Source organism: Triturus cristatus, chromosome 5_2 (genome assembly GCF_964204655.1).
Source record: "Triturus cristatus chromosome 5_2, aTriCri1.1, whole genome shotgun sequence".
In the NCBI taxonomy this organism is placed as follows: Eukaryota; Metazoa; Chordata; class Amphibia; order Caudata; family Salamandridae; genus Triturus; species Triturus cristatus.
This window is the reverse complement of record NC_140588.1, coordinates 511324571-511339241: the sequence shown is the minus strand read 5'-3', so window position 1 is coordinate 511339241 and position 14671 is coordinate 511324571. Positions and strand designations below refer to the sequence as shown.

At 43.3% G+C, this 14671-nt stretch overlaps 1 protein-coding gene across 1 annotated transcript in view; it reads left to right on the top strand.

Annotated features, from left to right (window-relative positions):
- Positions 1-14671, top strand: part of ITGA9 (integrin subunit alpha 9) — a 962089-nt gene that overhangs the window by 757021 nt on the left and 190397 nt on the right. Inside the window, exon 23 of the mRNA XM_085607531.1 lies at positions 3965-4072. Within this exon, the coding sequence (XP_085463657.1) occupies positions 3965-4072 (108 nt within the window). The remainder of the gene's footprint in view (positions 1-3964; positions 4073-14671) is intronic.

Here is a 14671-nt window from a genome sequence, read left to right as displayed (position 1 = left end):
TGCCAACACCTCAAGCCGAAGTCGTGGCGGGAGCTCCGGATGAAGCTTCTTTCGGCATGGCTGTCACGGTCGGAGTCGTCTTGTCCCCCGGCCTCAACGCTGACGGGCCCCTCTATTTTCCAGTTCCGCCATCGATCGCCTTCTGGGGCCCGGGGCCGTCGTTCGCCACTTATTGGTAAGTCGCGGCGCATGTCGCCGATGTCCTCGACCTCACTTTCATCTGCTGTCGGGGGCAGTGGTTCCCAGAACATTCTGGACGTGCGCACCGATGGTCGCCCCCCCTCTATCCACCCTATCTGGGTGCGGGGGCAACTCGGACCCAGTTGGAGGCCTATGCCGCAGCTCTGCAGGCCTCCCTTGGGCCCTCTCCCATCCCTGGGGCGTCCTCGATGCCCCTGCTACTTGCGGGAGCCACCGGACCCGGCAGGCTCCTCGCCTCCTCAAGAGCCCCATAAGGACCCCCATTCATCAATGGGGCTCTCCTCAGTTGGGCATTGGTCGCACCTTCATTGTTGTGGGAGGGTTAGCTTACAGTTCTCAACTGCAGATGATCTACAGATGATCTGCTGTCCCCTCCACGGAGGGCTACCGAGGCTGGAGCGACTTTTCTGAGAGTATTCTCCTTGGCCACTCGCATTTTGAACATGCAACCCCCTTCAGCACCCTTGTCTGTGGACCCTCTACTTGATGTCCTTCACCGTGGGTCAGGGAATGTGGAGCCGCTTCTGCCCTTTGAAGCGTCTCTTTATGATGCCCTTTTGGGTGCCTGGGTTCATCCAGCATCCGGTGATCCGGTGGCTTGTTCTGTCTTGCACCGCCACCGTCCTGCTCCACATGATCCAGTTTGCTTAGTTGTGCATCCTGACGTGCAGGGGTTTGTTTTGCAAACTGCCTTCCCTTCCTTGCCCCGGCTAATGCTTCCTCCTTCCCAGGAGTCCAGATGGCTTGAGTCATGGGGGCGGAACATCTTTGCCTCCACTAGCGCTGCCCTATGGTCGCTAAATACAGTGTGTGTCCTGGCTTGGGCTACCTCTGCCCTGTGGGACTCTGCAGAGTCTCTGCTCTCCGCCACCACTGAAGGAGCCCGTGTTGACCTCCTTCATCTTCTCCAGGATGGCCGTGACCTTGCTGAGTTTACGATCCGCTCAGCCTTGGATACTTCTGATTCCTTAGGCCGGGCTATGGTTGGTGCGATTGCCTTGCGGCGCCATGCTTGGTTGTGGGATAGCATCTTCTCGAAGAATATCCGGGAGCGACTTGTTGATTTGCCAATTGATGGGGTTTTGTTGTTTGATGCTCACGCCGAATCGGCTGTTCAGCGCCTCCTTGCGGGCTTTCGCCCTCCCCCTTAGGCCTGTATTCCTCAGGTGTTTGTTCTGGGGTGGTACCTTTTCATTTAGCAACCTTTAGATGCGTTATGTGTTTTAGGCTGGCAGTAAGCCTCAGGTCTTCTTTTTGCATGGTCGAGGGTAGTTACCCTTTTATTTTGCATCCTTTGGATGCATTATGCGTTTTGAGCTGGCAGGTAGCCTACTGTTCCACAGATTGTTGTGCCTGTTCCTCTGACTGTGGTTTGCCCTAAGAGGTGTTCCCCGTGTTGGGGTATGCATACTCCGTGTGAGGTACTTGTATGCTATTATATAGCTCTGCTTTATGTCAACTGGGCCTAAGAGATCCCTTGGGCTCTGTGTCACCTGGTGCTCTTATCTGCTGTTGTACGGTGCTCAATGTTGTGCCTTGGTGCCTCTTCTATACGTCATGGGTCATCTTGCTTATTTGCCTCATTCTCCTCCTTCACCATCACAGGCCTCATCACAGTGGACCAATTGCCCTCTTCCCACCTGGCCCTCCCAGAGATGTCTTGGTGCCTGGTAGGTGGGACAGTAAGTGACTAGGCTAAAGGAACACTTCTGAGAAGGTTCGGAAGCAGGTCAAGACACTGAGTGACCCGCTTGTGCTTCTCAGAACTGGGCTTGTGTCAGACGGCCTGGGCGGAGCCCTGTTTCTAACCAGTTATTGCCCCAAACTTGCTTCTGCTTTACAACCTATTGGTGAACTTCCCGAGTGTCGCCAAGACCCCTTTGTTTGTGTCTACCTCTTGTTTATTTAGACTACTTATCCCCACCTGCATTCCAGGGACCCAGACTAAGTGTGACCTTGACCGCGTGTGGCCTAGTACCTGGAGGGAGGGGCTGGTATTCTTCCATCCAGGGTGTCGGGGACAGTGGGTTTAAATAGGAGGGTGGTGGGAGACTTGGAGCCATGGGGTCTTCAGTGTGTTATCCATTGACATGCCGGGTATTAGTGGCACCACATTAGGGTGTCGGTGTGTATGTGTACGAGAGTGTCCGGTACAGACTGGGCTGGTACCTACTGCATCGTGTAACAGTGCAGAGTGAGTGAGTGTGTGGGAGTGACAGTCTGTGGACCACTTGTGATTAACGATACTAAACGGAGGTGATGGTTTATATGTTGATTTCCTGCCAAAAGTACATACAGTTTACACTGGTTTTACCCGGGTGGCCCCGGCCTGCGGTGCTGCTAAAAAGTGTTATCATTCTTTGTATGTACATATTACTGATGCCGTTGTAGCCTAAGGTGCACCCTTAAACTGTGTGATATTGTAGTAATAGGATTGTAGGGGTGGGGTTGAGACTGACAACGTGTTGCACCAGATACGGGTGCTGTGTGGGGTTTAGAATACAACTTTTTCTCATGTGTGCATATATTGAAATCATATCAACACGATTGGGCCTAGTACTGCTAATAATATTGGCAAGTGTGATTTATGCCCATAAATACATGATATTCATGTTGCAATAATTAATGTGTGTGCTGACTAAAAACAATATTTGGTGTGATGTCTCTCTTTTGTGATGTGCCGTGTATTTACTGTGGTGGCGTGCTATGCCTTTGCTTTACACATTGCCTCTGTAATAATCCTGACTGCTCAGTGCCAAGCTACCCGAGGGTGAGCGTGGGTAGTACAGTTTGTGTAATAACCTGCCCTTGACAGGAGCGGTGGATTCTGCTTGGCTGGGGGTACCCCTTCAGCCAACCAGAAGGTGCTGGTTCCAGCAGTAGTCCCATTCAGAAGTTAACCAGGCTGGGATGCCAGCAGGTAACCCTGTGTTAGCCAATGGGGCTACTAACTTTCTTCAGCAAAACGACAACTTTTAGAGGTTTTGCAGCTAAGCCATATATAAACCTATGTGTCTTGCTTAACAATATAAAGCTCCCGGCCCTAGGGCTCTATAGGTCTTCCTTGGAGTAGACTTGCACATACTGGTGGCTTTGCCATTAGTTGTACTGGTAAAGTTGAACTTGCAGTGAGACAAATCTCTTTCCAGTCTGCAGTGGCAGGCAGGTAGCAGGGGCGTAACATAGGCCCCCCAACCTCCAGGGGGCCCCCTCAGCACCACACTTCTGCTGGAGAGCTCCAGATTGAGTCCGGAGGGGGCCCCTCCACGCACCCTTCAGGGGGGCCCCCTCAAGTTTCGTTACGCCACTGGCTGTTCCCTCCAGTGATACGCTCCTGTTAGGTTAATCCGTTACTACTGGCAAATGACCTTCCACAGTTTATTCCCCAGCTCACTTCCAGAGCCAAAATATGATCTTCTTACTGCTACCCCACCACATCCCCACAGGAGCCAAGTCCTTGTGTTTCCAGGGAAAGGATTGTTTATAATGGTATTGTTTTGCTGGGATTGAATATAATTAGCCGGGGTAACAGGATACCCCAAGAACCCTTTTTTCACCACTGTCTTGTCTCTCACATACTTCTAGAGCTACGTGCAATGTCCAAAAAGAGTGAAGAACCAATACTTAACTAAAAGAAAAGGTCATCAGGGAATATGTGCTCTGTTTCTCTATCCACATTGTTGATGAATTCTCGTCACAGTTAAAACTGCAGTCCCATCTGCACAATAAAAGTAACTTAATAATTTTCTTCATTTCATTGCAGATTTTTAATGCTGGACCCAGCACTTTACCTGGTTCATTTGTTAATATTTTGGTTCCTAACCGTCTCTCAAGCAGTGGTGCAGAAATGTTTCATATCCTGGAGGTGATGGTGAGTACACACTGAAATGTTCCTGGCACAGACATTCCGCCTGTGGACTACCACATGTCTAATGTGTTTCAAAATGGTAGAAGTAGTGGAAGAGGGAACTATTGACAGGTTGGTTGGGAGGCTCATCAGGTTGCTAGATCAATCTGAAAATGCATGTAGTCATTTAGATCCTTGATTTAAAGAAAATAGATTTTCTCTTGGGAGCCACCATTAAAAGTTGTATTCTACAAATACTGATGAACAATCGCACTGAAGCGCCATTAATATTGATGTATGATCAGAATCTGTTACTGTTCAAAGAAAGATATTTTGTGACATGAATTTGAATCTCTGATGCCCCTACTCATGAAAAGAGGATCATGCAAGAGTTACGTTGATGATCATCATATGCATGAGTCTGTATTCTGTGCACTGTACTGTAAAATCAAGAAGGGGGTAGTCACTGTGTACTGTGATATGGTTCCAACCTCCCTCAGTGAGCCTCACTCTCAAATTTTCTTTTCTGGTACATCCTCAATCTACTTGAATAATACCTCATTCTACTTGAGTTTTTTTTTTAATGAAACAATGTTTGAGTGTTATGGAAAGAGCTCTAAAGCTCCACTATGACAAGACATGTTTTCTTCACCTTTTAAAACTTGGATGATAATGTTCATGGCAGGCGCACTCCAGTGGTTTCCACTGCTCACTCAATTGTTATGTTCATGTCGTGATCCTGTGCGGTATAAGTCATAGCCATATACGAGGGTGGTTCGTGATTATTATGGCAAGCCATGGCAGCACCTGTGGTCTCCTGGAAACCTTTTCCAATAATGCAGATTTGTCTCTCTCTTTCAAGTTATTCTTTCTAAATCTTTTGCTCAGATCCATACTAATAACTCCAATCAGTAACTATAATTAATTCTCACATATTTAGACTAGAGGTGAGTGAGACAAAGAATGATTTAAGACCTTTGCAAGCTAGGCAGCTGATATTGTCTTGAGTCCGCGCTTCAATGGGCAGCCAGTGTATTGCCTCGAGAATGGCAAGATGTGATCAAACAGAAGACGCACAGTTGAAAGGAGGACTGCATTCATAGTCACAAGTGAGGACTGAGGAACAGCAGCCAGGATGGAGCTACCAAAACCTAACTAGGAGATGACTAGAGTGTGTGCAGCAGGTTTGAGGATTTGTTCGAAGAAGAAATCGTAGCGGATTGGGTGATTATATTGATGTGTGTGATGAGTAGCGTATGGGGCGAGAGTTTAAAATCCATGAATGGATGATGTTTTAATGTAAAGTTGCATTCTACCCTCGATGTACTGGTAAATTGACACTTCCATATTTTCGAACATTTTAAGAATCATTTCCCATAAAGAGGTAATTGAAGAGAGCCTGAGATCTAAAGGGACAGCAATTACTGGTGAAGTTTCATGTCTTTTATATCTAGTGAAGTCTCGCCTAACCATTATGTTATTTGTAATGAGCACTGTAAATGAACTGTAGGCTGGCTGTGGGTTGTACTGTCCAGTGCCATCACAGGTCAATATGAAGTGAACTCAGAGGTACTACTTCCAAGTTCAAATCCACTAACTCAGTGTGAGCAGAGGTGTCACTGGCATGTTAGCGGCTGAAAAACGAGGCTGATGGATGGTGTCAGATGCCCATAGACATAGCTTTCTAATCCCCACTGTTGACATACAATTCACAGAAGTCACTTAATCGGTTCAAAAATGTTGATAATCACTTCCCTTTTTCAAGAGTCCAAAGGAGCCTGCCTGGAACACATAGTGAAGTGTAACAGTGAAGAACATAGCGTCAATTGGAGAAGCGGACATGTTTAATTAAGAAAACCTTTACTGTTTTGTTTAATTATATTGTTATTCCCAAGATCACTAAGTAAGGCAACAAAGTCGGATAACCAACTGTGTAATGAGGCTCACGCCCTGGAAAGGTAATTTGCCATCCAGTGCAAAGAACATTTACAAGTTTTGAGACAGGCAGAATAGAGTGCAGAGCCAAACCTAGTAATGGTGCATAACATAATTGTGAATTTGTCGTTTCATGTTCCATAGATTTCTGGTGTTCAGCCAGCTGCTGGCACTTCACTGTTGTCAACAATACCGGACACATATTCCCTCTGTGAGCATATATCTAACTTCCACAGTCAACAAAGACTTCCTCTGTTTATTGCTTTTGTGTTCCAAGCTAATGAGTTTTCACATAAAAAAGCACACTTGCTTCTGTGTTTTCTCTTTGCATTCATGAGTGAAGTTATGTGCATAAGAAGTTCAGTCTGCAGTCATAATTTGCAAATTCTGTGCACTTTTAGTGCTAAAAGCACTTATTAAGGGCTTCGATTGGGCGAGAAAAAGCCCCAAACGCCCCAAATGTTCTGGAAGTGTAAGTGAAGATTTTTCCCTATGTGAAAATATAGTTTGCAGGTACAAAGAAAAGGAAAAAGGAAAATTTGGAAGAGAATGAGTATGGAAGCAGGAGCATAACTGGAAATCCAAGACTTGCGTATATTTCTGAGGCAGATGATTGTGGATGCTGTGATTTCTGAAAAAAGCAGAAATATATGTAACTCGTAGATGGAAGCCTACGTTGAGTTGATTTCCACATTGTTTTGAAACTCACATTTAAAACTCTATGTGTCGCACATAAAATTCTTACTCAACAGGCTCCTTTGGGACAGACTAAGCTACTTCAACCTTATATGCCTCGGCGATCCCTTAGATCGTCCAATCAGCTGCTGGCTATTGTCCCCCGGGTTGTGAGAGCAAAAGCCGGGGGGCGTTCATTTCGTTGTCTTGCGGCGTTACTCTGGAACCGGCTTCCTCTTTCTATTAGAGAGATCCAGACTCATTTAACCTTCCGCAAGGCGATCAAGACCTGGCTTTACCCTTCCGCTGCATACCACTCTCCCGTGTCTCTGAGGGAATCATCCATTGGATATTAGGGGAATCTCTTAATTTGAAGTACAATACTGAACAAACACTGGAAGTGAGACTGAGCAGGTCAAACAATTGTGTTCAACCAGAGCTTAATTTCTGTCGGTGGTTGTAGGTGGAGGGCACCAACAGTCATTATTCAAGGCTGGGAATTATTTTCAGTGTCAGATTTTGACTCATGACAAGAGAGAGAAAAGTAAAAAGAAATAGAACGAAGGGAAAAGAAACAAGTGGTAAAAAATACGGACATAGGAGAAATCAAGGATGAAAAAGATGCTGCAAGAGCTAGATAAAAAGAGAGGAAACATAGGGTGATGGAAAAAAAGCATGAGGAGGATTGAAGATTAGGCAAGTTGGGTATTGGGCACCATTGACATTCAGAAGCTGCCGCGGTAGAATCCTACATAAAAACGATGGCCTGTGTGCTTTTTAAACATTTATTTTACACTTTACAACTTGCCAAGATCACCCAGCAAGCAAACATTAGCATGATGTTAGTCAAACAAAAATCAGACCAAACCTTGTTCACAATCAATCAAAAAGCAAAGCATCAAAGACTGAAGTATACGCGAGGATCACAAAAACAGAAGAAACTCCCAGCAATTACTGCACCAAAACAAACACTCACGACACAAAAAATACAGAATTCCATTCTCACAACAGCAAAAATGGGCATTGACACACACATGACCACACTCGGTCAGAATGGAAATCCAACAGAAAATGCGCAAAGACACCTTGCACGGTGAATAATACCACCAAAATAAGGTCCCGCATGTTGCATTTCCATTGTACGAGCTGCAAACTCACACGTGTCAACATCCCCCTGTCCGAAAGGAGAAGTACAAATATGCAAAGGTAAGAAACAAAATGACAGTTGCGAGTCTCAGCCCCCGGCTCTCAGTCGACCAGTCACGGTCAAAATAACACTTGCACACATTGTTCTTCAGTTAACAACACACACATTGTCACTCATGTAACAAGTATGCTAAAACAAGCACACGCGAAAAGCATTGGCCGCGCTGGCGCCGAAAGTTGGTGATCACGATGGACTTAATTACCCGTGACGGAGAAAAGACAGATGGCGGCTGCGTGCGTTCACGCGCACATGCACGCAAGCTTGAGGCCAGCAAAAGCCTCTGGTAGCACTTTGAAAACCCCCTTACTAAAAGTTGAGCAAGCAGTGCATGCGCTGCTCTAGGCTCGACCTAAAAACAGGGGGCAGGTTGTCCCTACAAATTATTCTCCAGGTCAATTACAACTGAGTCTCTTCCTTGCAAACAGGAACATTCAGTAGATCTGATAACCCAGAGTGAAAATGGGATCTCTGATGTGAAACTGGGCCACCTATCTCAATAATAAACAGCCTTGATGACGAATTCATCTTGACCAGATATGCTTAATTCTACAATTTTTGTGATGTGATCCTCTCCTTCCTCCAAAAAGAATCTACACTTCCCAGAAAATGTTTATCTCAAGGAGGGATGATATTCCTCTCTCTCTCATTTTGGCCAGCACCTGTGAGTCATTCACCCAGCATAGAGATCTGTCTGAAAGCGGTCATTGGATATTGTGGTCTACTCTGTAGCCTACAGCTGAACCTAGGAATGTCGATTCAGAACATTTTCTTATACAAAGAAATAGCACAGGACCAAGCAAATGAGGGAAATATAGGAACAAGAGGGTTCTTACTCATAGATTGATGATAAGAATTTCCCAGAAATGTGGTGGAAGTTCACAGCATTATACATTAAACTCAAAAGTCAAGCCAGTGGGCTCTTTGAGGTGCGCCAGCAAGGTAAGAGTTAATCGCGGTCAGAAGGCCAGGAAGTGCAAGCCTCAGGTTCCGGTAGGAGATATATGGCTCGCTCAAGTACATTCTAAACAGTTATGTTCAGTACAACCGGTTATGGAATGCTGACATTGGCTGAGCCAATGATAAGTCTTCGTTTAAGGGCATAAACTTATGTAGTCTGCTGTCATTCCTTGTTCATTCAAAGTGCGGAACTCGGGCATGTCGCGCACCAGGTCAGGTTTCATGTGAACCTATGCCTGGGGTTTGAAATTCGAAGGGGGTTTGTTAATAACCCTAAACTCCACATACTGGTGAGTCTAAACAGCTTTTAATTGCCTCAGCCCTTCTTATCCACCTATGGCCTAGGCTAATAATTGTTGTGTGGGCAGTGAACATCTCTTAACACCCCCTACACAGGACAATATAATACTTAATAAAGTTTACCTTATGGAATATGCGTATCGATAAAGTTAAATAAACATGAAAACAGAGTGAAGAAGCACACACTTAAAACAACTTGAATTTCAGAAGAGTAGCTAGTTAGTTTTCCCAAAGGTTACATGTGAATACTTGAGTTTGTTAGGTAGGGACATCATGAGATACCAGGTGCTAAAGTACATTTGCGCATGCAAAAGGCCTGGAAACCGAGCATTCTTTTCTTCCCTTAAAAAGAGGGCCGCATTGTTAACTTTTAGAACTCAGCTCAAAGAATGTGCTTCTTCAAGAATTTTGCCGAGGAAGTTGAAGAAAAGCAAACATTAATGTATTTCAACTCAAACACTATAACCCCGTCAAAATCTTCGAAGTAATGTGTGCATCAGAACAGCTTGTAATATTTAACAATGATTTAAATATTGCACTCTCTTTGGACACAGAGTTTTACAAGTGAGGAAAGATGTAATCGTTACTGAGATCAGAGGTCATTTCTGGAATTCTCGGGTGCTTGCCACCAGTGGTGGGGTGCAGAAATTAAATTATGTTCCAGGCCCGGCTGTATTCAGGGCACCGCACACCTTCAGCAAAATGTTTTATTTCATTTTGTTCTCATTAAAGTTAACAAAGAGAAAAAACGTACGTAGGCATACCATTAGATGACTCTAGGTGCCATGTTTTCTCTAACCCTGTAGTACATTTTGGGCCTCATTTCGATGTCAGTCCAAGTTGCCTCTGACCGACACTGTTTTAATTGAGGAACCGAACTCCGAATTACAATCTGACCGCACTCCCATTTCTCTTGTGCGGCAGGCGGAAACTGCCCGCAGAACAAGCTCCCAGTGAGAAATGAGAGTTTGTGAACATCCCTGTACCTCATGGTGCCTGCCACACAGTGCAGGGAGGTTCAGGGGTGCACTATAGGTGCCCCCCAGATGCGGAGGGCCAGGGGGAAGGGGCCATGCTAGGGGCACCAATGACGCGTTCCGACAGACTTTCCACGTCGGAAAGGCTAATACGGAAAGGCTGCCGGAAACCGCCATCATTATCCCGACGGTGGATACGCTGTCTTTAAGGGATTATGTAGAGTTTCCGACTGACCGATGGGCTCCATGAGCCCGTCGGAAAGCATTGGTTGGTCCCTCCGACTCCTGCCTCCGACTGCACGCATCCTAATGCATCAGTCGGACCGCAGCAATGGATGCGGTTCGGACCACGGCCGAAAAGCTGTCGGTTGCGGTCCGAACTACATCGTAATTAGGCCTTTCTGTTTAATACTAATGTGCTTAGAGCACCTGGCATATATGGAAGAGTCATCCAGAGGGCCCAGCAGTAAGTTTCTATCCCAGGTCTCTCAAATACTTCTGACAAGTCTTGCTTGCTCTCCAGTTTTAGTCTGTATACATCATGCCTACCCCAGTATTACTAACTGTACCAGTTTGACATATCTCAAGGAGAGCCAGTAAAGTTTTTTGATTTTGTCCAGGCGCTCAGTGACCAATGACCTTCAAGTGCCTGTTAGTACCAAGTAACTTACTAAGGCTCAGAGAAACTTATAGAAGACATTAACCGTTGCCCGGTATGTAAAAAAATCTATGTTGCTTGAAATGTTCACTAGTGTAGCTAGTGACGGCAAACAGTTGGTGTTCAGACAAAATATTGAGGAAAAAATATCATGATATGGTAATATCGTCAGCAAGAATATCGCTGTCAAGAATATCGATCTTAAGGTAAGTAATATAGTTTTTAAAAATGTCGGAGTCATTAATATCGTTTACAAGAAATAGTTGGTTTATTTTAAATGTATATGATGTTCATTTTTTGTGTAATTATTGTTTGTTTTTTAATATAGTTACATTTTTAGTAGTTATTAAATTTAATTTAATTGATTTCTGTGATTTTTAGCACCATAGCGGGTTGTGGGTTTATAGGGGTACAGGGTCAGAAGTAATTTAATTATAATAAACTAATAATTAGAGGTTAATAAATAATATGTAATTTATAATTAATTATTTAACTGTGCAATTAAAATTTTTTACATTTATTTTTTATGTGTGGGTTGTGGGGTTTATAGGGGTACAGGGTGTGAGGACATTAAATTTCAATTAAATAAAAATTAGTTGTTAATTAAGATTACATATTTATTTGATAATGAATTGTTAATTGTGTAATTTGTTTTTTTAGGTGTGGGTTGTGAGGTTTATAGGGGTACAGGATGTGGAGTAAATTAATAAAATGTAATTAATAATTAGCTAATTATATTCATTACCTCATTAATAATTAATTATGTAAATTGTTTATTTCTATTTTTTAGGTGCAGGTTGTAGGGTTTGTAGGGGTACATAGTGGGGAATAAATTATTTGTTAATTGTTATTAATTGATAGTTAATTAAGTTGATTGTGTAATTCATGTATTTTTATGTTAGGTGTGGGGTATAGGGTTTATAGGGGTCCAGGGTGGAAAGTAAATTAAGTCTAGGTAATTAATGTTTATATATTGTTAATTCAAAATCATTATTTAATTGATAATTAATTTTGTTAATTGTGTAATGCATTTTTTTATTTAAATTGTAGGTGTTGGTTGTGGGTTTTGTAGGGGAATATGGTGAGAAGGAATTTAGTTTTAGTTAGGTAATAATTTGTTTATTGATATAAATTACTAAATTGATAATTCATGTTCTTAATTGTGTAATTATTTTTTTGAAAGTTTTTTTAATTGTGTGTTTTATGGGGGTATATTGTGAGAAACAAATTATTTATATTTAATTAATAATATTTTTGTATTAATGATAATTAGTTTGTTGATAAATATTTATGTTGGTGATGTAAATAATTTGCTTTTTAAGGTTATGTTTTAAGTGCAGGTTGTGAGTTTTGTAGGAATGCTTATTTCATGACCTGTATCTTCCCTATTATATCAGAGTTTGGTTAGCCAACTGAGACAGGCCATTACCTCCACTTTGTTAATATTTGCTGGGCATTGGATTACAGTTCAGTTTTCCTTTCACACTCTTACTGCCAGTAGTTTGTTTCCACATACTTCAAATCCTGGCAAAAAACAGCAGCAGTGAAAATATTTTTTAAAAACAATTGCCCAAGAGTAAACAATTTAGTTTCTTGGGGAAACCGGGATTAAATATCATGTCTCCTGATACCACAGTTTCCAACTTGCCCACCACACCATGACTGGTAGGGGGTAGTGGCGCTGGCAAAGCCGTCAGACTATCATTAGCAGAAAATGCCCCTGTGATGGGAGACTTGCACATATAGTTAATTCATAACTTTGCCAAAGTGATACAGCCTGGGTAGGATATCAGTACTCATGGTTCCATCTAGTGGTGGTAGTGGAGTTGGAGGTGCTGCCTGTCCACCCCAAAGAATTGCCCGTCACGTTGATACGCCATATGTTTTTTAGCACTCAGTAGCAACATTGTGCCTTCCCTAAATACACCCAGAGTTTGCAGATAATGAAATAAAGTCAGAAGAAGATCGTGAGCCCTTTTTTGCTTGGTACTGGGGTAGCAGAGGGTTACTGGGCAGTATCCATGGCAGAGACTGTTCATGGCCCCAATTTATTCCAACTGAATAACTAAGTCACTCCCTTTGCACACTTGACTCTGTAAGTGTAGTAATAGTGAGCAGTAATGCTAATTCCAGGAGGAGACAGATAGAAAATGAGCGTTACCCTTTAAAGCAGACTAGAGACCTCATTTAGAGGAGGATGTTGTAGAATAAAGCACCAAAAATGCCCTCAGCAATTCACCAACCCACCAAATAAACATTGATGCATATGCTCCGCTTTATGGACGTATCTGTACACACACAGAATGTCCTGCAAAGAGAAAAGGGAAAGCCGGCCACCCTTGATCCAATACGTGACTAGGAGCAAAGGTGGCCATTTTAATGTGGGCAATAAGGTCATTAGCACCCACCCCAGTAATCTCAATCTGCACAGGAAGATAAACAATCCAAAGGTCCCTGCTTGCTCACCGTATAATGCATCAGTACTTGCATTCCAAGCATTCTGATTGGCTGAGCCGGTCTCACCATTCCCGACAACAATACTATAAAAAAACATTATGATAATGATCCTGCTTGTGCTACTGCAACTACTGCTAGTAAAATTGCTGCTACCACAAGCAATAAAGCTAATCATGCTACTAATCCTCTATTACTACTACTACTACTACTCCTGCTACTTCTAATAATAATAAGAGCTGTTACAGTCTGATCTGTTCTCTCGTGTGCTTTCTGCTTGTCTGGATTAGGCACATACCTCATGAGTAAGAGTAATTCAGTCTTTCTCGATGTACAAATTTCAGGTCAAATGCATCATAATGATCTGATTCCATGAGTGCCCAGTAGGCATTTCCCTGGGGTCAAACAATGCCTATATATGCGTCCATATAATGAGCAACAGCGCACATTTAATTATTGCACGCTTTGCTCAATTATGCTGGCTCAAATTTGTGCTTTCACTTAATGAGTTGGAGCCAAGAAGTTTCTTTAAGGTAGTGGGAAGATAGGGGCCATCACGCTGTAAAATGTATAGGATCTCTCCTTGGAGAGGTTTTGCACAAAGTTCTGCTGTGGACAGGAGCTCTGACCGCACTCCCATGTGAAATGAGTGAATGGTTTAAAAACGGAAGCATTGCACTATGTGGGGAAGCTAGCCTTGCTCTGGGTTAGGCCACACTCCTAGTGCAAAAAAGGTTCAGAACAGCCACACATGAGCTGGAAAAATACTTTGTGTTGGAGTTTACAGCTCATCTTGTGATCATCAGGTGATACCAGCTCTTCAAGGTGTAAAAATATTGTGGCACACACTTTGACATCTTGTGTGTTGGTAGGTCTGAAATAAGTCATGCTTCGAAAACCATCTTTTGATCGCTAGTGGAGCTAAGTATCTAATTCAATGTGTTGTGCAGAACTGACCGTGCCTTTGGAGGCTGAACCTAAACTCTAAAGAAACACACCCAATACAACATTCTTAAGAGTAAGCTGAGGTTACGGCGCAGACTTCCATCAGCTGAAAAGCAAGGTGGCACATAGAAAGGGTGTTAGGGCACAGGCCTTCTTGCCCTGGATAACTGGTTGAAGTGGCAGATGTTTAGCACAATATAAAAGTCCTAAGGATATATCTGTGTTGGATTGTCACCCTGTCTGCGATGCCTACTTATTTTGAAAGTTGTCACTAGCTACAGTTCCGTTTTTTCTTGGTTTTAATATCATTGAGGGCCTGAAACAGGCTTGTAAAGTAGACCGGACAGTTGGATTGTTAACACCCTCAGCAATGGACAAGAAGGCTCATTTGACAGTTTAAAAGTGGAAATGGGAAGTAGTAATGTGCACCGGATCACACAGTGTATTGATAGGACCGGATTCTTGCCTGCCTGGTTCTCTTAGAATCCTCTCAGGTCGCCAGGATCTTTTTATCT